The 23338-nt window shown below is 50.3% G+C and overlaps 1 protein-coding gene across 1 annotated transcript in view; it reads right to left on the reverse strand.

The window, feature by feature from the left end:
- The window catches only part of SLC25A13 (solute carrier family 25 member 13), a 137209-nt gene extending 114844 nt beyond the window's left edge, over positions 1 to 22365 (reverse strand). The window contains exons 1-2 of the mRNA XM_040964485.1: positions 22216 to 22365; positions 1831 to 1884 (exon numbers count right to left, since the gene is read on the reverse strand). Coding sequence (XP_040820419.1) covers positions 1831 to 1884; positions 22216 to 22230 — 69 coding nt within the window. The 5' untranslated portion in view covers positions 22231 to 22365. The remainder of the gene's footprint in view (positions 1 to 1830; positions 1885 to 22215) is intronic.
- Between the last annotated feature and the right edge of the window lie 973 nt (positions 22366 to 23338).

Consider the following 23338-nt stretch of genomic DNA (forward strand, 5'->3'; position numbering starts at 1 on the left):
CCGATGGTTCACTCCCCAAGCAGCTGTAACGGCCGGAGCTGAGTCCATCCAAAGCCAGGAACTTCTTCCAGGTCTCCTACGCGGGTGCAGGGTTCCAAGGCCCTGGGCTGTCCTTGACTGCTTTCCCAGGCCACAGGCAGGGAGCTGGATGGGAAGCAGGGCCACCAGGATTGGAACTGGTGCCCACATGGGACCCCAGCGCATTCAAGGCGAGGACTTTTACTGCTAAGCTATCGCGCTGGGCCCAACCAAACCTCTTTGATGCACTGATCATATCTTCCTCCCTGCAAAAACCGATCCCCAATTTTTAACCATTGTTTCTGAATTTTATTCCCTCTGTCTGAACTATGGACTTCCAAGCACGGATTGCATCAGATGCATTTCAGGCATGGGGCACTTTCATGAGCCTTGTCTCACGGAGCCTTCTTGTGACTTTATGCTATGAAAAAGTTTAAACAAATATAAAGCAGAACAAACAGTGCGACAAAATCAATATTCCGTTTCTCAATTTCACAGTGATCGTCATAATGCCCGCTCATTTCCCCCACCTGAACACTGGATTTTTGTTATAATTCATACACATTTATAACTAAACGTACATGGCCTGAGCACACACGCGGGACACAGCACCGTGGCTTGCACGCAGCCTCCTACTTTCTCTGCTTGTCAAAGCCTGTGCACAGGCATGTGCCAAGGCCCACACCAGCTCCAAGCGGGACTGCTCGAAAGCAAATCTCGGATATTGCAATCTCATCCGTAAAGGCTCCAGTGCTTTGTCTCTAAGGGACAAGCTACTCCAAGAATAGCAACAGCACTGTTCACAACAAACCCTGAAGGCCAGGTATTCAATCAGTACTCAAATTCCAATCTGAATGGCAGAGTGCTGGAGGGAGAAACGCAGATACAGTTCTTCCACCTAGTGGTTCACTTTGCAGACTGCTGCAACAGCCAGGACTGTACCAGCCCGAAGCTAAGGACCTGAAAATGTATCTAGGTCTCCCAGCTGGGTGCCCAAGCATGTTAGCCATCTTCCACTACTTTCCTGGCTCATTAGCAAAGGGGCAGAATTGACAGTTGGCCACCCAAGACTTGAACCAGTGCTCTGACACGAGATTCAAGCTGCAGCAGGGCTCCGTTGTTTTAAACAGCTGCACCACTGATGCGGAGTAAGGCTCTTGGAGCTAACTCATCCACCCAACACATGCCCCGCAAGCTTCTCACGCAATGCCTTGCTCCTCTGTCCACCCAGCACGACCGCCTTACATTGAGATCGTCACGAACACCCACATGTCTGATGTTCATGATCTTTACGAAAGGCCTTTTCTTTAGTTTCATTTGAACAGTTTCAGAGTACATCAGGGTCTGGAACCTGGCTGTGAACGAATCCATGAGGATGATGCTGGTGATGATGGTGGGGGTGGTGATGACGCTGAGCTTCTTTCGCCCAGGAGAGCCAGGGCAGTCCCATCAGTGCGCAGGACGGCCAAGATGCGCAGAGAGAATTGTCACCTTCTTAGAAGGCACGATCATCAAAGCACACAGGGGAATCCTGGGGAAGTCAAGACTGCATCACGCAGCAGCCGCTTTGCAAGGCCCCTCGCTCTGGGAGAGGAACCAGCTTAAAACACACAGCACACTGTCACCACAAATCCCTGTCCACTAGTTCCTCTAGAGAAAAACTGGAAAAGATTTCAAAGTGTTAAATAAATATGCATTCTGGGATTTTAAAAAAAAATCAAACATAACAATGGAATAAAGAGCTGTTTGAAAATAATCTCTAAAAGCTACAGAACACAAATGAAGCAAGAAATAAGATTCCATTATACCGACCTTCAAAAATATCGTTCTGAGCTCAGCTGGTTCGGCTCTCTTAGTTAAAGCCACCTATAAATAAACACAAAAACATTGTTAGTGTTAGAACACACTGGAGAAATCAAGCTAATAGACTGAAGGAAAATAAACTCCAGGTTAGAAATTAGTAGATTCCATTTTTGTACTAAAAAGCACCAAACTGCTCCAGTGCAGCTGTCAGGTTTTAAGTGAGATTCCTTAAGTGGCTTCTAGATGATCACACCCCATACAAGGGACAGCGAAGTGCTTGGTGTCTAGGGTGCCACGTTCATCATAGTTTAGGAAAGAAAAGAGAGAAACAAGATTGAAAAGATGAAATGTATCTGCAAACACCGGGCAATTCTTTAAGGACACTTCCCTGCCACAGGGAAATGTTAGTTATTCAAGGGCGATGTGTTTTTGTAACTAAGAGAGGCTGTATTTTTGGGGAAAAAAAAAAGTCAGAGAAGGTGGCACCAACCCAGCACAGGCAGAAGGGCATGGGCAGAAGGGCGCTGCCTCCCGCCATGAACAAGTGTGCACGCCCAGATGCCTGGCACCTCCACGAACCTCTCCTCTCCCCAGCTTTCTGATCAAATGAACCAGAAGTCTACCGAAGGATGACTGCTACCCTCCGTGACCTAGAGACCTGCTAAGAGCAAAGCGGGACCTGTTAGCTGGGAAGCAGTGCTGGGCTTCATTCTCTGAGCCACAAAATCCGAAAACATCGCTGGGGAGAAAAAGCAAGACCAAGCTTAACATGGCTACCGCAGGCTGACACAAAAGAGCTCTTATGTGGAACCAACAGTGGGCTTATTCAGTGTCCCATCACCCAATCCTGCTGGCACAAATGGTCCAGACTGCAGGCTCCCCAGGCACAGCGTCACCCCGGGAGCTGGCCAAGCAGGGCTTCTGGGAACCCCCCAAACATGCCAGCCATGTTGCATTCCAGGGGGAGACTTATGCAAATTGTTCTAAATCCTTGCTGTGTGTTTGCAAGGCTCCTGCGAGATCTCCTGACAATGCATTCTCTGTCTCTTGAGAGGCAGCAGTCGGAGCTTCCTGGCTTGCCACGGGCAGGAATGATTTTATTAATGAACCCCTGGAAGGTGAGAAGCCCTCTGGACCCAGCTGGCTGGTCAGCCCATTTCCCCAAGTAAGACTGATAGCTCATTTCACTTCAGCTGGGGACTCCCTAAGCACCAGCGCTGCTTTTAATCCTTGGAACTTGTCGTCTTTTCTTAAACCCTGAATCAGCTAGTGTTCTTGGCCGCCTATGAAAGGAGCCAAAAGCAGGCTGCTAACCCACGGAAGATTCCTGACACTGCTGATATGAACGGCTGGGGGGAAGGTGCCCTCTGGGAGGGCAGCACCCTGAGAAAGGCAGGCTAGGCTGTGCAAGACAGCATGACACCGAAGGACCCGTGGCCTCCAGCAGCGCTTGCAGAACAGCTGGAGAAATGTCCTCCCCGTGGCCAAGCTCCACGACTCACCACAGTCCAGGCAGAACACAGGCTTAAAAGACCCATGGCGTGGGCACTGTGGTATGGTGCTACTGCTACTGGGAGCCCCACCTGCCTTAGCCGAGGGCATGGGTTTCCAAGCCAGCTTCCGCAAGGGCACAGCCTGCACAGCAGCAGACGATGGGTCAAGTACTCAGGGCTCCGCTTGCCCATCAAGGAGATCCAGACTGCGCTCCAGGCTCCTGGCTGCAGCCTGGTGCAGCCATGGCTGTTGTCAGCATTTGTGGAGGAAACCACCAGACAGGAGACCTTTCTTCGTGTCTTTTTTAAAACCTTTGCTGTTTTACCTTTTAAATAAACACTCAAAATGAAAGCATATGGTACCCTGAATTCTTACTTAGCTCACTGCCTCCTTTAAGATCATCTTATTTTATATTACTTGAAAGGAACAGAGAGAAGGGAGAGAGGCAGAAGACAGACGTCTTGCAGTGGTTTCTGCTTCACTCCCCAGTGCCCACGATATCCTGCCGGAGCCAGGAGCCCACAACTCCACCTGGGCTTGCTTTGTCAGCAGCAGCGACCCAGCTTCTTGGGCCACTGTCTGATTCTCCCCAGGGTACAATGAGCAGCGAGCTAGACTGGGAAGCAGAGTCAGAACCTGGACTCAGCACATGGACCTGAAAACAGTGTATCCCAAGGGGCAGCTTAGGTATGGACAGACTCCCCCAGGCCGGTGTGCCGCCCTGTCATCTCTCAGGCTGGACGAGGCCCACCAGCATTCAGACCGCGTTCACGCGCCCGATGTCCACTGCTTCTTCATCATCATTCTCATCATTTTGCATTTGTAAGAGTAGATCAATTTTTTTTTAAAAAGATTTTGTTTATTTATTTGGAATGAAAGAGAGAAGTAAAGAGAGATAGAAGAGAGATCTTCCATCTGCTGGTTCACTGGGGCCCGGGTCAAGGTTAGGAGTGAGGCTGCAGCCCGGGCTGGGGCTGGGGGGGATTCCCACTCCGTTCTCCCACACAGGTGCAGGAGCCCAAGCACTTGGGCCATCCTCCACTGCTTTCCCAGTGCTTTAACAGGGAGCTGGGTAGATTCCAGCACTATAGGTTAATACTGTGGGTAAATCCCAACAAACTGTTGATATCAGGAGTTTGTAAAAATGTAGCAGGTTTTCAAGAAAACTGAATAAATCATTATTAAGAAGGAAAGGGATTCTTGGCAGGTAACCATGAAGTTATAACAACACAGCGAAGATTTTTACTATGGTATCATAAAATATTCTACAGCAATTCCAAACTTAAGGAACAGAGAAGAAGGAGGGTGTTGAAACAAACAAACAAACAAAAAACTCCATGTATTTAGATTTATTTCATGAAGAGAAAACCCACTATTATCCTTTAGTATTGAAATTTCAAATTAATTCAGTGGATCTAGGTTCTACAGGAGCGAAATCCACAGATCTCTGAATATGTAAGACTTTCTGGCAAGCCAATCATAGCTAGCTAAGCCATGTGGGAAAAAAAAAAAATCAGCTAGTTAGCTATAGCATGGAAATAAAACCAGCTGCCAAAGACCTAACTTTAATTTGTGTCTTGTTTTGTTTTATTAAAGAATAGGGGTAGGCGCTGACATGCCAAGAAGAATCATAAAGATTATCTTTCAGGACAATAAACTCATTCTCGTTCTGATCTGGGGAGAGTAAACTGGAATGCAGTCACTCTGCAGGCCCAGCACTCTGCAACAGCAGGGGCACAAACGTGTGCTCCTAAGACACCCGTCACGCACAGGCCAGCGGGGAAGCTGCGAGGCAGCCTATGCAAAGTGAGGGCTCCAGAATGAAACACAGAGAAAAGCAAAGCTTGCCTGTCACCTGGGAGCTCCAGGAAGCCCTGAGCATCTGGGGGCTCAGCTGCCACCCAGCTCCGGCAGAGCATGGAACAAACAGGGGCTCCAATGCGGAAACAGAAGAGACAGGGCTCCTGTGTGACCAGAGCTTCTCAGCCCATGCTGCTGGACCCCGTCACATCTGCATCGACATGGAACTTCTAAGACTGCACACTACCATGCCCCTAGCCAGACCTTCAGAACTAAAAGCTGCGGGGAGGTGCCAGGTATGGGGTTGCTGTCACCCACGCAGGCGATCCACTCAGTCCTGGGGTCCTGGCTGGCCCAGAGCCCAGCCCTGACAGTTGTGAACATTGGGGTATGAACTGGGGGAGATCTCTCTCTCTCTCTTTATTTTAAAGATTTATTTTATTTTTATCGCAAAGTCAGATATACGGAGAAGAGGAGAGACACAGAGGAAGATCTTCTATCCACTGATTCACTCCCCAAGTGACTGCAACAGCCGGTGCTGTGCTGATCTGAAGCCAGGAGCTTCTTCCAGGTATCCCACATGGGTGCAGGGTCCCAATGCTGTGGGCCATCCTCGACTGCTTTCCCAGGTCACAAGCAGGGAGCTGGATGGGAAGCAAGGCTTCTGGGATTAGAACCGGTGCCCATATGGGATCCCGGTGTTTTCAAGGCAAGGACTTGAGCCGCTAGGCCACGGTGCTGGGCCCATGGAAGATCTCTTTATCCTACTGCCTCACAAATGCATTGAAAATAAATAAACATGTTTTTTTAAAAACGGACCACAGCTTTAAACAATGTCCGATCCAAGCATGCTGACTAGAACTTGGGGCCTCTGCTTAACTGTCAACTTAAACCTGCAGGCTTTTCCAATCTTGTCAAAGCCCAAGTGGTATGAGCGGTGTGTGCTTCCGCTTTGAGATGAGAACGAGGAGCTGGCATCACAGAAAACAGCACTGCCTGTCGTGCCAGCAACCGATATGGGTGCGAGTTCAAGTCCCAGCTGCTCTACTTCTTTATTTTTTTTTTTAAAGATTTATTTTTATTATTTTTCCATTGGAAAGGCGGATATACAGAGAGGAGAGACAGAGAGGAAGATCTTCCGTCCGATGATTCACTCCCCAAGTGAGCGCAACGGGCCGATACTATGCCAGTCCGAAGCCAGGAGCCTCCTCCGGGTCTCCCACGCGGGTGCAGGGTCCCAAAGCCTTGGTCCGTCCTCGACTGCCTTCCCAGGCCACAGGCAGGGAGCTGGAAGGGAAGCGGGGCTGCCGGGACTAGAACCGGCGCCCATATGGGATCCCGGGCGTGCAAGGCGAGGACCTTAACCACTTGCGCCACCGCGCCGGGCCCCCAGCTGCTCTACTTCTAATTTCACTTCCTGCTCACAGCCTGGAAGGAGCAGCAGGAGATGGCCGAGCTGTCCAGGCTCCTACCACCCACATGGAAGACCTGAACGAAGCTCCTGCCTTTCCACCTGGCCCAGCAATGGGCGCTGTGGCCACATGGGGATGAGCCAGCAGACAGAGGGTCTGGATCTCTCTCAGCAATTCTTTTAAATGCATAAACAAGATTTTAAAACAGATTATAATGGGGGGCGGGGAGGTCACATCCTCACTAACTACACCGGTCACCCTCCCAAACTTGAAAAATCTGAAAGCCAAGACAAGCACAGGCATTCCCTGAAAACTTTACTTTCATAAAGTAGCCAATAGCTTTATATATGAGCTAAAGACCAGGACACACAACCTATCAAAAGAAGGTCACTGTGTGTGTGTGTGCTCACACACATGCACATGGCATGTAAACATGCAATGACAAGCAGAATGAGGGGCCGAGAAACAAGGAAATGAGTGCAGCACATGGACCCTCGTCCCACTGAACCACACTCCACACTCTGGCCAACACCGTAAAGCCTTCTCCACCTTCCTGCGCTACAGAGACTGGCTGTAAAACTACATTTCCCAGACTCCTTTGCAGCTAGATGGCTAGGGTGCCATAAATCAAGTGAAATTGAGTGAGATGTGAAAGAGAAAGACTTCCAAGAGAAAGTCAGGGGCCACACTTCTGCTGTTTTTGTCAGTAAGCACACTGGAAGCGTCTAGTTTCCCTGAAGCAACTTCCTGCCCTCCCAGGTCAGCGGCCCAGTGGTCCTGCAATACTCCCAGCTGGCAAGCAGTGCTGTGACCACACAGGAGGCCAGTGCTCCCTTGGTGGCCTGCTCGGCTGGGAGGCCCTGGAAGGCAGTGCTGAGGACACAACCTCAGGCCTGTTTCTTCACCTTCCCAACAAGCGCGGAAAGCCATTTAACACCCTGCAATAAATCCACCTCTGCCGAAACCAACCAGAGCCCATGCTGTTCTCCACAAGTGAACCTTGACTGACACAATCAGCAATTGCAAAAGAAAAGTTTGGAATTCCCGAAAACCACAAGTTAGCATTAACTTGAGGGGAATAAAGAAAGAGGTGTCTCATCAAACTCCAGAATGTAACTTGTATTGAAAGCACTGAACAACTCACCTAATCTTACGGCACAGTTCCCCTAATTTCTAATAAATGAAGAGCCATGATAGTGAAAAAAAAAGTTGCTGAAATAGCACTGAGCTTACAGATAAGAAGCCATGCTAGGCATCCTCCAAACCACAACATTTCTGCATAATCAGCCCCTAAAAGTTCGTATCAGTCAACAGTTGACACAAAGCTTCCAACACCACAGAGGGTAACCCCTGCGTAACCCAAGCAGAAGGCGTTTCTGGGCGCTGGAGATGTTTAGCCCAACCACTCAGCAGGCTGTGACGCACGCTGGCTTGCACTGGGCTCTGTTGTAGACAAACATTAAACAACTTGAAAGCCATCAAAATTAAAATGCTGATATTAACAGGCAGAGGAGAACAGTCGAGAGATGAACGGTGGGTTCTGTTTCAACAGTGGTCTCTATTATGCCAAGACGGCTTCTCAAACACACTAGTTTTAGCTTTTGCTGTTATTGTCATTAAGCTCAAACTAACATCCCAGCAAATGCTGCCAGGAGAGTAAAGGATAAAAAGAAGCTGATGGGGCCAGATGAGTCCTTTCTGAAACAGACATGTTCCCGTTCCTATCATAAACTCCTCCCAGAGGCAGCCTCAGCTGGACTCGCATCACAGTCACCTGGTCACCTCCGGCAAGCCAGTCGGTGTTTCTGTCTTCTAGTTTCTACAAAATGTGGCAAAATGATACAGTCTAGCCTGTCTCATCAGGACATCCAACAACTAAGAGCATAAATAAAGAGTAGCCTGGAAATCCTACTGATAACAGCAGGAAGGGTTCCTATCAGCTGGTTTTAGGGAAAAAAAACAGCAAACTGCAAACAAGGTGATGTGACAGTTCTAATTTACATTGACAGTTTTCTTTATTTGAAAGGCAGAGTTAGAGCAAAAAACAAGGACACAAAGAGAGATTTTCCCATCCACTGGGTCACTCCCCAAATGGCCGTCATCCATCATGGCTAGAGCTGGGCTGGGCCAATGCCAGGAACTTCATTCCGGTCTCCTATGTGTGGACAGAGGCCAAGGTGCTTAAACTGTCCTCCATTGCCTTCTCAGGCCATCGGCTTGGAGCTGGACCACAAACAGAGAAGCCGGATCCCCAACCAGCACCTATATGGGATGCCAGCATTGCAGGCAATGGCTTATCATGATGCCACAATGCTGGCCCACTTAATTCTAACAGAAGGAATGACAAGGAGGTCTAGTATAGCCGAACTTATCTCTGTCCCTCCTTCTCTCTGTAAATCTGCCTTCTCAATAAAAATAAATCTTTTTATTTCTTTTTGAAAAGAGGCAACAAAAGGTGACAGGCTCAAAGGAAAAACACTGGTGCCACTGCTGTAGGGTAATGGATTAAGCTGCTGCTGCTAATGGCTGCCGTTCCATATTGGAGCTCCAGTTCGAGTTCTATTTAATCTACTCCAACCCAGCCCTCTGCTCACTAATGCCCCTTGGAAAGCAGCAGGAGATGGTCCAAGTTCTTGGGCCCCTGCTACCCAAAGGGGAGACGAGGATGAAGTTCCAGGCTCCTGAGCTCAGCTTGTTGCGGCCATTTGGCAAATAAGCAAGTGGACACTGACCCCCGCCCCCGCCCCACTGCAGTGCTTCTTCCTCTCTGTCACTCTTCGTTTCAAATAATTAAAGAAAGAAATCTAGTTAAAACACTGTGTCCCAATGATTTCGGGGACTGGCACTTGGCACAACAACTAAGCTGCATCCGGGACACCCACATCCCATACCAGAGCCTATACAAGTTGGAATTCCTCTGTCATCATTCCACTTTCCTGAAAGTGAGCGTCCTTGGACGTATCAGGTCACGGCCCTAGTGCTCGGGACCCTGCCCACCCCTTGTCATTCCTTCACTGCAGGAGCCACAGTACTGAGTGGTGAAAGTCAGGGATTTTCAAGCTCTCATCCTCCAATCAGACTGAGAGCCATGCAGTACAAAGTTTCAGGCAGGAAGGGAGTTACCAGAGCCCAAAGTTTCAGTTAACTAACCTACAGGAGACAGGAGGGGCCAGGTGGGGCCAGGTGCACAGAGCCTCCAGAGTAATTTCTGTGCTGTCAGTTGTGGGAGACATGCGCGGAGCTCCAGGCACCCAGCTTCAGCCTGGCTCCAGGACCACCCAACTGATCCACCTCAGTCACTGTGCACACACGTGGACAATCTTTCCTTTCAAACAACTTGTGGAGTAAGCGCAACTCTTTTCCTCTATAGCTGAGGTCCCTGCACATCACACACAGGTTGATCTGCTCCAAGGTGCATGACGTCTCAGGCGTCAGAGCCCAGGTGGCCCTGCTGCCTCAGACCAGTGCTACCCAACCTTGCATCATTCTCAGCTGCAGGACCAGTGAGCCTGCTGCACGGCGAGTGCCGGACGTTGTAGGACACTGACCAGAGCATCCTCAGCCTCTGCCCACTGAGTCCCAGCAGCAACTGTGACGAAGGAAACACCCTCCTGGCGAGAGGTTGCCCCAGCACCCTTCGACAACCACTGCTTTCAATGAGAAAGCAGTGCTTACTTACTGTCGCAGCCCAGACACTTATCTACAGGAAGGCTATAAGGCCCAAGGCACCCAGCAGACAACGCCACACAAACTGGAAAGACAATCCATCCAGGTGTGTGACATCAGAGCCTGGAGACAGGGCCTAATGGACTGGGGTGGCAGAGGTAGGTCTTATGAACTGGACTACTGATTATTAATTACAGCAATTAACAACCACCAGCTCACCTCCCTGGGCTCTTCACTCTGAGGGAGCTGAACCCTTTACGTCTGATTTCATGTTGACGTGAATGGCAGGTGGACCGTCACTAACAGCCTTCAGTCTTTCAAATGAGGAGGCGGAAGCACCTAGAGGCTTAGGTGAGCACCAGAGGGAGGGGAGGGCACTCCGGCCATCCTGAGCATGTGACACCGGAGGGTGTGCGACACCCTTGTCGCACCAAGTCACTGGCCCACACCAAGTCTCTGACTCTGCATGGCCATTCACCACTGCCCATGGCTCACAACAACAGACCTGCCTGACACAGGGGAATATTACTCCACAGCACAATATGCTGAACTTCAGTCTCGTTTTTTTTTCTCTAAAGCATCAAGGTTACAGTATAATTAGAAACCAGCTGCAACTGTAATTACCACTCCCAATACAATTTGTTACATATTAGCAAGTGTCAAATTACTCATGCTCCTTAACCTAATAAAAAAAAAAAAATTGGTGCTGTTCTGCAGACTGTGATGTCTGCTCCTGATGGGGAACAAAGGAACCCAAGTCTGTGACATATTTACCAAGTGCTGAAAGGCTCGACCTAGGAGCTCGCAGGGCGCTGGGCAATGCAGAACAAGCAGAGAGATGCTTCGGAGAGAATACAGCTGACTTCATGAGCACAGAGAAGAGCAAGCCCTAACCCAAAGGACCATCCAGGAAGCGGCTCCCCCCACCCAGGCCTGCCTCACTCATTCACAATTCCTCTAATAGCAGCTCAGTCGGGAACCTGAAGGTAGGAGAGAAAGTAGACAAGAGCCCCTCCCCATCCCCACGACCCCTCCCTCACCCCTCAGCCCAGGAATGTTATTCTTAAGACATAGAAAATGAGAGGGGAGAGAGAGAGAAGGTACCCCACCCTCTTGTTCACCCCCCAAAATGCCCAAAAAACCTTGGGCTCCTGCCATAGCCAGGAACATTGAACTCAACCCACAAATGCTTCTTGCTCAAGAGAAACCTTTCGGATTTCCACCTAGACTTTCCTCATCAATGTCATTGGTAACTACTTCATGGGCTTGGCAATGGACACTGAGATCCTGACTCTATGGCTAACCAACAACGCGAGAGATGGAGAGGAAGAGCGAGTGAGAGAGAGCATGAGCGAATGTATAGAAGCTAAATGAAAATGCTACAACCTGGACAGAAGCGAGCACTACCCTGCCTCCCAGTGACTTGGATCCTTTGCCTCTTCCGAGCAGCCTGGCTGACCGAGTCAGCAGCGGATACCTGAATCCTGCCAGGAAGGCGCCCTGGGTTTTCCGAGCTAATTGGATTTCCTTCCATGTCTGTGAGCCAGCAGCTTTGGGCTGAATAGCAGTGTGGGTAGCAGCCTGACACTGAACAGCACAGGGTCACACTGGTGAATCAAGATTCACGAACTCCAAGGATTGAACAACCACAAAAATCAAAGGGCTTCCCACCTTTCATCCAACACCGAAACACTGGCAGATGGACCGCAGTCCATCTTCAGAGAAGGAGGGAATAAGGAGGACTCCAAAAGGACCAGAACCACCGATGGGTGAATGAATGGGCGATGTCTCAGGGAGTAGTAAGTGGGGAATCCAGTCTTAACAATAACATACAACTGAGGAGTCCCAAAGGAAAAGAGCTGTGTTTAACAGGAAAATAAAGTGAGTGTGAAACAGGCAAGCATTGTACAATGCAGAGAGAAACGTGTCATACTGTAACGGGGCGCCACCACTGATGGCACGTGCCGCTTGTCAGGCTGACAGCGGACAGGGCACAGAGGAGGTCCTACACCCCGCCCTTCTTACCTCCTCACACACCATTCATGTTAACTGAAGGGGCAAACAGTGCACCCTGCCCCTCCTGCATTCCTCATCATTCACAAGTGACAGCACAGAAATTACTATGGAGGCTCTGTGCACCTGGCCCCACCTGGCCCCTCCTGTCTCCTGTAGGTTAGTTAACTGAAACTTTGGGCTCTGGTAACTCCCTTCCTGCCTGAAACTTTGTACTGCATGGCTCTCAGTCTGATTGGAGGATGAGAGCTTGAAAATCCCTGACTTTCACCATTCAGTACTGTGGCTCGTGCAGTGCAGTGGGAGCTTGTCATCAAGCTTGGGACACAAAGACTCCTCCTAACATCCTACACTTGGGTCCAGTGTGGTCTTTCTCGCATGCCGCAACAACACACTTTGAAAAGGCAAATAACTGCCCATGGAGATGGGCAAAGGTCAAGTTGCCAGGCTCTGCTCAAGCTACTGCTGGCCAACAGGACCCTGTCCCTGAACCACCACACGCAGAGAACCTGGAAGGAGATGGGAGCAGGACAGGGCAGGACGAATCAATGTCAACATCCACTGTCCATAAAATGAAGGTCCAGATGCTCGAGCAGGCACTGCAAATGGCATGAAGAGGCTTGTGTGTGTCCCCGCTCTCCTCCAGCCACCTGCTGGCCAGTACTGTCTCGGGAGCAGCTGGGGTGAGCAGGAAGCCATGGACACTGAGCTTGGCCCTGCTGGGATGTGGCAGGGATTAATCCACAGGGAGAGTGCCTCTCCAGAGGCCTGTTTCTGAAGTCAGAGTGTCAAATCCACCTGGGACTGGGACTGGCCAACAGCTACCACTGTCCTGCACATACTCACTTGAAAAATCTCCTCAACTATTTCCAAAGTGTCACTTGCCAGCGAGATAAGAGCCTGTGGTTTATTAGCAAAGAAAAAGCTTCCAAAGAACCATAGCCAGGCAGCAGAAACCTTCCTTGCCCTTCTTACTCATCCACTGGTGGTAAGGAGCAGAGCAGAACCCATCCTTGCCCAGATTCCCACCTCAGATGCTAGCCTCCAGATCTGTAAACAAATGAATTCCCACCATCTATGCAAACCAGTCTGTGGTCCCTGTTTATGGCACCCCCAGGAGACTGAGAGCTCACCACTGAACACACGGCTCATGCCTGAGCCGCTCCGCCTGGGCCCGTCCATCGTTCACTCCCTCTCTAATCTAGGATCCAGGCTCATCTAGGATCTCTCATCTAGGATCCAGCACTGATGGTGCGAGGCCAGGCGCGAAGACTTACGGGATGTCCTGTCTTCTGGATCTGCCTGCTTTCCTGGTGGTTAAATTCAGCCACAAGTCAGTGCAGGCCAGGCCTCATCCCTTCTCCCACCCACATGACATCCCTAGCTATGACTGCCAGGTTCGCCCCATGCAATGATGGCTGCCCAGCTGGGCATGCCTTCTCTCCTTTATAGAACATGGTCATTTACATGGGGAACCTTGGGGATGATGAAAACCCCAAAACCTTTTCCCAAAGCATTTTAGCAATATTGAATGATCTGTGCCCCACTCAGGTGCCAAACGCTTCTTTCTCTTTCTGAAACCAGAGCCCATCTTCCGCTTCACTCGGCCAAGAAACCTTTTGTTCTTCTCTGTCTTCCACCTCCACTCAGGGGACAAGAATAGTCACTCAGTATAGGCTGATGGCTTCTTTCTCCTATTTCAATGCATCACCACCCATTTCCAATTAATTCATCTTGATTGTGATACAACACATTGCTTTAACCACCTTTAAGCGTACAAAGATCTAACACTGTTGCATAATCACCACCACCATCCTGTCCAATGTCCCAAACAAAAACTCTATATGCATTAATTATTACCCAGTTGATCTGGAACAGTTGTTTTTGAAACAGTTATGATCCAGACCCACAATACACATGCATCCATACAAACACATACTATACTCAAATATACATACACCTAAGTATACAGATTTAAAGAATGAAAATTGGGGTCAGTGTTGTGGCGTGACTGCAATGCCAGCATCCCATTCAGGCTCTGCTTTGAGTCCCGACTGCTCCACTTCTGATCCAGCTCTCTGGAAATGAGCCTGGGAAGGCAGAGGAAGATATCTAAGCAGTTGGGCCCCTGTACTCATGTGGGAGACCTGGAAGAAGCTCCTCGCTTCAGCCTGGCCATGACAGCCACTTGGGAAGTGAACCAGCGAATGGGAACTCTGGCTTGGCTGACTGTCACTTTCTCTGTAACTCTGCCTTTCAAATAGACAAAAAGTAAATTGTTTTCAAAAATGGATACCATTTCTAACTCAAGGCATCACAAAGATCAACTGTTAACTTTGAAACTAAGCCAACGACAATAAAACATTACGCAGAACACTAGCAGACCTAGAGGACAAAGTCCGAACTCACTGATCAAATACAATCCCAGAGGAAACAAGCAGAAATGAGGTGTCCCCTGATGTGAGTACCCGAGACCATGACCTGGGAACCTGGCGGGGGGCACTCCTCCCTTATCAAGCACTCTAGCCAAGCTCAGAAACAAAGAGTGAGGCTTTCATGTGATCAAGCTTCTAGATCCACCACCTTAGCAAGAATCCTGAGCACAGAAAACCTTGGAGGGAGGCAACTCGCAAAGCCCAAACTGGGAAACTACAGAAAAGACGACCCAGTGTCCACATCAAACAGACGACGAGATAACAACTCGAGAAGGAGGGAAGGGAGAACTCACAGTTCAAAGCCCTGAAGCACAGCCACTAGCCGGCTCGTACGTGTCTGCACCTGCCAACACAAACCCACCGAGACCCTCCCGCCGCCCCTCAACACACATAGATGCACTCTGCAGCTTCCTCGCTGGGCTTCGGGAAACACAGACAGATCTCCTCCAAAAACTGAACCTGGAGAAAAAAAAAAACACCTGTCCCCCATCAAAGAACAGTGAGGAGACCCAAGAGGTGGTCCCTTGCTTCCACTATGTCACTGCCGCATCTTTATGGCAAGGAGTCCCAATCCCTTGGCCTCTGACAGGTTCACAGACCACTGGGAAGGTGCCGAAAAGGGTATGAGGCAATACTGGAAAAGAACTAAGGTAGAACAATTAAAAATACAGTCAAGACAAAGGAGGCTAAAGCTGGCTAAAAGTTTAAGTTTAATTCTGTAGGTAAGAGAAACTCTACTGTATGGGAAGGCAAGCCAAAGGGGACAATGGACAGTTCAGCAAGCTAAGCCACCACTTGGGACATCAGGAGTGTCAGTTCAAGTCACGGCTATTCCACTTCCAATCCAACTCACTGCTAATGTTCCTGGGAAAGCAGAAGATGATCAAAGTGCTTGGGCCTCTCTACCCACCTTGGAGACCCTGCAGGAGTTCACCTGATCCAGGCCTGGCTGGTGTGTGTGACACCCTTTCTCTCTCCTGTAGTCAGTCAGTCTCTCTCTCTCTCTCTCTCTCTCTCTCTCTCTCTCTCCCCCAGCCTTTCAAATCAAGACATAAGAGGCCACCACAGTGCTGCAGTGGACTAAACTCTGATGTAATGCCAGCTCCCACATCCATGCACCTTGCTAATGCAGTTGCTAAGACAGCAAGTGATGGCCCGAGTATTTGGGCCCGTCAGCCACATGAAGATGAGCAGGAAATTTCAGCCACCTTACTTGAGCCTGGTCCAGCCCTGGGCCACTGCAGCCAATGGAAGAGTGAACCTGCAGATGGAAGATGTCTCACGCCATCACCCTTCCTCTTAAATAAACCAATCTTTAAGATAAATCAATCTCAAAAAATTAAAAAGGAGGGCAATGCCACCCAATGGCATGTGCTGGGGCCAGGTTCTAATAATCATTTCTTAGCTGTGTGACCTTAGACAAGTTAAAACTACCTCTCTCCTCCCCATATGCAATGGAGATACTAACAACGCTTGCACACAGTGGAGTTGCTGTAAAGATTACTAGACAGAGTCCTTCGAACAGTGGTCAGCTTCTGCAGGTGCTGGATAAGCATAAGCTAATGCTGTTGTTATTAACGCATTAATGTTGTTAATGCTTGCATAACCTTTCTGAGTCTTGATCTTCCTGTCTGACAAGCCAGACTGTCACCGCCTTCCCAGCTACAGCGGGGTAACCCCAGGATGGGGCTTTTCTGTTATCCACAGATCAGAATCTCCACTGGACACCAGGCCCGAGGCTTCCTAGCTTCTAGAAGTCCAGCCCGTGATATAGGAGCTGACAAACAGTGGGTGTCACTAACACACGGGAATGCATTTTTTAACATTTCCGTCCCTGTACCTGTGAGCACAGTACTGCCATCACCATGGCGACCAGAGCCAATTTTAGAAGATTCCCTTGGTGGTTCCAGGTGGAATGGAAAGGGAGGTGACAGCCCGGCATGGAAGCTATGTCTGTGGAGCAGCCCAGTTGATGGGAAGGGAGATGAAGAAGGCAGGACACACCTGGGCCAGAGAGGTGACAGGTTCAAGTCCCCTTGCTCTGTGTCCACAGTTTCCTGCGGCAAACGCTGTTCCTCACCGCCTAGAACCGGTACAGAAATCTGAAGCAGGAGGAGGCTATGTTGCTGGCTAAGAGTGAAAAATAACCCGGAAGATAGATTCAGTTCTAGAAAAGCAAAATCTGGAATGGCTTTGGAGCAAGCATCTGGTACAGTGGCTCCAGCACTGCCTGGAACACAGAATCCTGTGGCAGGTGCCTGGGTATGATCTGGGAGACATCAAGTGATGGTTACAGTGGCTAGGTTTCTGTCAGCCATGTGGGAGACCCGCTATGAGTTCCAGGTACCTGAATTTGGCCTGACCAGGCCTTCATGACACAGCCATTTGAGGAATAAACCAGCAAATAGGAGCACACACTCAACTGTATCTCTCTCCTGAAACCAGAGATGCCCAGAAGCAGGGGACAGGGGAGTAGATTCAGAAATGAGACAAAAAAAATAATCTTCCTTTTAAAAAGATGTTGTACAAGATCCCACCTGTGGCATAGTGTGTAAAGCTGCTATCTGCAACACAGCTTCAAGTCCCAGCTGCTCCACCTCCAATCCAGCTCCCTACTACTATGCCCGAGCAAGAAGTGGACAATCCAGTGGACCAGGAGCTCAGGAAAACCCAGAACTCAAATCCTGCCCGGTCCAGGTGATGGCAGCACTCTCGTGCCCCTGGCCAGAAGCAACAGGAAAGCAAAGGGTCTCAGAGGAATGCGGGTGGGACACAGACCACGTTCCTCCCCCAGCAAGAGGGCCACGCCAGGGGAGGGAGCCATGAAGATGCATTTGCTACATCATAAACTCCAAGGCCCATCAGCCCCAATAATTTAAGAAACTCTAAAAAGCAAACTGTAACAAGGCCATGCAAACGAGCTGTTTCAAGAATCGCCATCTGGCACGGGACAAAACAACTCAAGCTTTGACTCTCAGAGGCAACACTGGCAAACTTTATCATGACATCACTGAACAGCCAGCTGAGGAAACTCCTAATAGCCCCGACTGCATGTTCTCAGTAACAAAACCTCAAGGGGGCTTCACAACAGCGACGTGAAAAGCATGGAGCTGAATCCTAAGTTTTACAAAGAAACATGATGGTGCAGAGAACTGCCCAATTCCGCAGAACAGTAAACACAGTGATGTGCACTCCTGACACGACGATCCGCACACCCATGGATCACTTACCTGTAACATACAGGACACTCCTGCCCTGAAGGGTTTGATAATCTGATTGGAAGATGAGAAATGCACTCGACACTGAAGCGCATGAACGACAAACACTACCGGCCCGAGAAGGGTAGGAATGTCACCTGTGCAACGAGTGGCATGGAAACTCAAACACACTGCTCCGGAAATGGGGTACTCCTCAGAGGGCCTGACTAGGTACAGAGTATGGAGGCCTGACAAGGTACAGTTTCTTCAGAGGAGAAGCTGGGGGGCTAGAGAGGTGACCCAAAGGATTGAGCTGCTGGTTTCAGCCTCTTCGGGCAGCACGGGCATCCAACAAGGGCGTCAGTCCAAAATCCACCCACTCCATATCTGATCCAGCTCCCTGCTAATGCACTTCGGAAAGAAGTGGAGGATGGCCCAGGAGCTTGGTCCCCTGACATGCATGAAAGACCTCGATGGAATTCCAGCCTCCTAGCTTCAGCCTGACCCAGCCTTAACCCAGCTCTGCCCACTGTGTCCTCATGGGCAGTGAATCAGTGAGTAAAACAGCTCTCTCCCCCACACTCTGTGTAGCCGGGTAAGTCAAACAATAAAATAACTCTTAAAAAATAAAACAAAAAGGAAGAAAGAAAGAGAAGCCACTCTGTGGACTGCATAATAATTTTCTTGCTATACAACTGTAAGATTATTCAATCTCCCTGGACTTCAATACTCCGACTTGTTAAATGAGAAGCAGATCAGCTTTACAGAGAGCGAGAGGCAGAAAGATCCTCCACCCACTGCTTCATTCTCCAAACGGCCACAATGGCCGGAGCTGAGCCAAACTGAAGCTAGGAGCCAGGAGCTCCTTCTGAGTCTCCCACGTGGTTGCGTCATCCAGTGTGTGGCCCACAGGCTGCTGGCAGCAGTGCAAGAGTTAACAAGGACAAGCATTAGCACTGAATCAGGATCTAACAAGCAGGCTGGCGGTGTCACATGTCTCATGATGGGTTTTCTTACTGCCGGCCATTCCTCACCTGCTCTCATCCCCTGCTTCCACTTACTTGTTGACAACTACTGATGGGTCCTTCCTGCTCCCCGCCAACTCCTGAGATTCCACCACTGCAGGCCTCCTCCACGCCCCCAGACACCCAGTCTGAGCCCTTCCAGGACAGCACTGCCACCAGAGATCACTGCCTTTCCCACAGCCTGGTTTTCTTCGAGGCCCAACGTTCCTTTGTATCATGGCAAAATTAGAAAAGACACACAACGACCACAACAACTCAATCCAATGAGCAAAAAACCCGTACCTGGTGTGTGAACACTCCTAACCAAGTTTTTCTTATTACTAATACTTTAATTTGTCCCAAATTTTGTTTTGGCTATATGCTAATTTTTCCCAAATTACTGGTCCATATCTAATTTTACATCTGAACATCTCTCACACCTAGAACACAAGTAGGTATTCCGTAACTTTTAACAGTTACATATAATTTAATGTACTCATTTTAAAGATTTATTCATTTCCTTGCAACTCTGACAGAACAGAAGGGAGGAAGAAATGAAGGAAGGAAGGAAGGAGGCGAGTAGAAAGACAGATCTTCCATCTGCTGGTTCACTCCCCAAATGACTGCAACAGCATCACCGAACCAGGCCAGGGCCAGGAGTTTCTTCGAGGTTTCCCACATGGACGCAGGGCATCAAGCACTGTGGCCATCCTCCACCTCTTCCCCTAGGTCATCAGCACGGAGATGGATCAGAAGTGCAGCAGGCAGGATACAATATGTTGTCCCCATGAGACTGGCATCACCGACAGTGGCCTAACTCACTACACCACAACTGCAGCCCCTACTGTCTTCATTTTTAATGTAGGATCCTCACCAGTGATGCAAAAAGGGACAGCACCTCTGAGAGGCACATCTGCTGTGGAACTGTGTGAACAGCATCCTGTGAAAGCTCATTTTCCCTGCTATCCTCCCATGGCAGTTTGGGGAAGGTAACATAAATAGCGCAGCATATTTAACAAAGGAAACATAAGTATCATTCCTAGGAGAGAGGGGAAGCTTCTCTGAGTTTATCTCAAAACCACTAAGAGTGTTAAGTCAATATCACTTCATGAAGACATAAATGCCTTCTGGGCCATGAGGTAGTAATTCTCATGGCAAAACTAAATAATAAATAAATAGACAAATCAACTAACCGTCCAGATTCCCAATCTTTCCATAAAGGAGAGACATAAACAATTAGTGCTTCCTGTGTAAGACAGAGAAGATCAAGAACACCAAAAGAAGCTTAAGGAAATGGCCAGTTCTAACTACATCCACCCAGAAAACTCCGAGTGTGCCAAGAGGCTGCAGTGCCTAAAGGTTCCACTGACAAGGCCGGCATCCCAACTGGCCAAGAGTTCGTGTCTCAGTTCAAGATTTGATAATGTTGCTTCCAAAAATTAATTGTAGTGTTCCTAGAAAATCTGCTGAAAAGAGTTTTCTTCACCTATACACGCGTTTATGCACATGAACAAGGATTCTTCAAAAACTATGGAAAAGGTTTTGCTCCACTTCTGATCCAGCTCCTTGCGAGTACACCTGGGCAAACAGCAGAGGACGGTCTCAGTGCTTGGGCCCCTGCCAGCCATGTGGAAACTGGGATGAAATACAGGCTGCTGGATGGGACCTAGTCCAGCACTGGCTGTTGAATCCACTGAGGCATGAACCAGCACATTGAAGACCGCCCCCCAACACATATTCCCTGCCTCCATGCCATAACTTTGCCTTTCAAACAAATAAATGGTATTTAAAAATAGGCAGAAGTTGGGCCTGGCATGATGGCTCCATTGGCCAACCCTCTCCTGGCAAATGCCTGGGAAAGCACTGGAAGATGGCCTGAAGCCTAGGGACCCTGCACTCACATAGAACTGCAACAAGTTCCTGGCTCCTGGCTTCAGATCAGCTCATCTCCAGCCGCTGAGGTCATCTGGGGAGTGAACCAGAGGTTGGAAGATCTCTGTCTCTCCTTCTCTCTGTAAATCTGCCTTTCCAATAAAAAGAAATCTTAAACACACACACACACGGTAGAAGCATATATTATGGAAAAACTGCATGGATTTCCATTTTTTGCACAAAATAGTCACACTTTTTCTAGGCCCATTTTTTCCAGGAAGTTTGTGTAGGCACATAACATAGACATACATTCATATACGCTAACACACGCACGCAAGTGCACAGCCACCGGAAGCACACCCCTGGGGATGAAGCTAGAACAGTTACAGGGAAAGCAGAGGCCATCGCTGTCCCATCACACAGGAACACCAAGAAGCCCGCAGGCTGGAGAGCTGGGAGAAACCTGAGTCATTGAACAACATTCAAATATATTTGTCTGCTTACAATTTCCATTGCAAATGTGATTAGTTTGCTCGAATAAATAGGAATATGATGTGTTGGCTATGTTTTCCTCCTGAGGGTTATCACCGAGTTTTGATTAAGGACAAATGTTTGAGACGTAGTGTATATTTAAGTTCACTGCGCCTAAAATGAGCTCAGAAGTTGTATAGCCTTGATTAAAGGGCTGCCTTCCTGAACTTAAAATTAAAAACAATAAATGCCAATGAGTCAAGTGATTGGGACTGAATATGGGATTCTGCCAGAAACGCGGAAATGGTGTCCAGGTTTCCAGAAAGGGTGAAGGAGAGAAAGGTCAGCCATCGGAGCGGCCCCTCCACGGGCTGCGGGAATGCTTCCCATTACACGCGATTCCTTTTAAGTGCAAGTTTCACAGGAGTGACAGGCGCCCGGGACAATCTATTTTGTCATTTCCAGAAAGATGCCTCTCAAAGGCTCCCAGGCTGGTACCTAAGTGTTGTCAGATGGAGAGAGGCAGAGGAGGGGGGGAGGGGAAAGAAGGGAGGAGAAGACTGGAGAAAGAGGAGGGTCCCGGGTCGTTCCCGGCACAACGGGGCCAAGTCTCCCAGCAGTTTCCAAAACGGAAGTCAAGGTGACTTCCCCACGGCGGGAGGGCGGAGCCCTCGGAACGTAATAGGATCAGGCTTCGGCCTGCTGTGCCCCCCTGGAAGGAGAAACCGGGGTCAACAACCACCGAGGTCAAGTGCAGCGGAGCACTGGGCTGGCCCAGGGGTCCCTGCGCGCCCGCTGCTGCCCCCCAGCCTCGGCCCGGTCCCGCCAGGCACCAACTCCGCTGCCGCCCAAGTGGGAGTGTCCAGCCCCGGCAAAGTTTCTGCTCGCCAGGTCGGGCCTGAGCCCGCGTGGCCGCGTGTGCCACCGGGGAGGACGGGGACCCGGCGGCCGCTGCGCCCACCCCGCTTTCCCCGCCGGGGCACGTGAGCCGGGCGCTCCACGCTCGCTCGGGCCGCGGGCCGGCGCTTACCTTGGCGGCCGCCATGCTTCACCCCGGAGCGGCTGCGGGACCCGCTAACCTGCTCGTTGCACTCGGGGCCGGCGGCTCACTTCCAGTCCCGGCGGCTGCAGCGGCGGCGGGGGCGGCGACAGGGCCCAGCGGCGTGCGCGCCCGGCCTGCTTCCCCACGCCCTCCCGCCGGCGCGGGTCATGCGGGCGCCGCCTGCCCATTGGCTGGGCCGGGCCGGGGCCGCCCGGGCGTGCGTGATCCGCGGCCTCTGCCCAGAGGCCAGGGAGCGTGCAGGGACGCGGGCAGTTCCAGCGGGGCTTCTCCGGAGGGGGCAGGTGGCCGTGGGGAGGGCAGCTGAGGCTGCCACCTGGGATCCCACAGGAGGGGCGGCCGGGCAGCTTGGCCGCGCGTCTGGCCCGGTTCTCCTGCTCTGTCCTGTTGAGAGGGACCCTGCCCTGTCACGCAGTGGGTGCAGAAAGCTTCTGAGGCAAAAACGTGGGTCTCCGGGGGGAGAGGGTAGTTTTGCTGGCGTGCCTGCTTTGAGGTCAAATCTAGGAAACTAAGTCCCCCAAAGGCGCATGTAGTAGAGATGTATTTATTTGTGGGACTGCTCTGTGCTAGTCCTATGTAGTAAGGGAGTGTCACTGAACGACTAGGTCAGTTGCAGTTCACACTGCAAGTCTCACCTCCAGGGTCTCACAGTTTGTCCCTGCAATAAGACAACGGTTGCCCAGGAAAGGCTGTTCTGGCTCCAGCCCTCAGGAGCTTCAGGCCTAGGGGGGAGGAATGGACGGCAGGTGGGCACTGTCAGGGCACTGTGGGAACGGCAGACGGGAGGGTCTGGCTGTGGGTGTGCACCTTGGGGCTGTGAGGCTGGCAGCAGGGACCAGGTCTTCTTTGAGCATCACTCCCCTACAACAGCACTAGGAGGCAGGGCCTCTGGGGAAGTATTTGGGTATTAGTGCCCAGCTGAGAAGGGTTTGTGGGAGTGAGCTTTCCTCTCTTGCTCTTCCGCCCTGCTGTCCTGTGTGCACACAGCATTCCAAATGCCATCTGAAAGGAAGAGGGGAAGGCCCTGGTGGCTGGTGTCTGATCCAGGATTCCCCAGCCTCCAGAGCTGTGACAGTTAACATTCCTGGGCTTT

This window comes from Ochotona curzoniae, unplaced genomic scaffold, assembly GCF_017591425.1.
Source record: "Ochotona curzoniae isolate NIBS_2020 unplaced genomic scaffold, NIBS_Ocur_1.0 scaffold_3835, whole genome shotgun sequence".
Taxonomy (NCBI): domain Eukaryota; kingdom Metazoa; phylum Chordata; class Mammalia; order Lagomorpha; family Ochotonidae; genus Ochotona; species Ochotona curzoniae.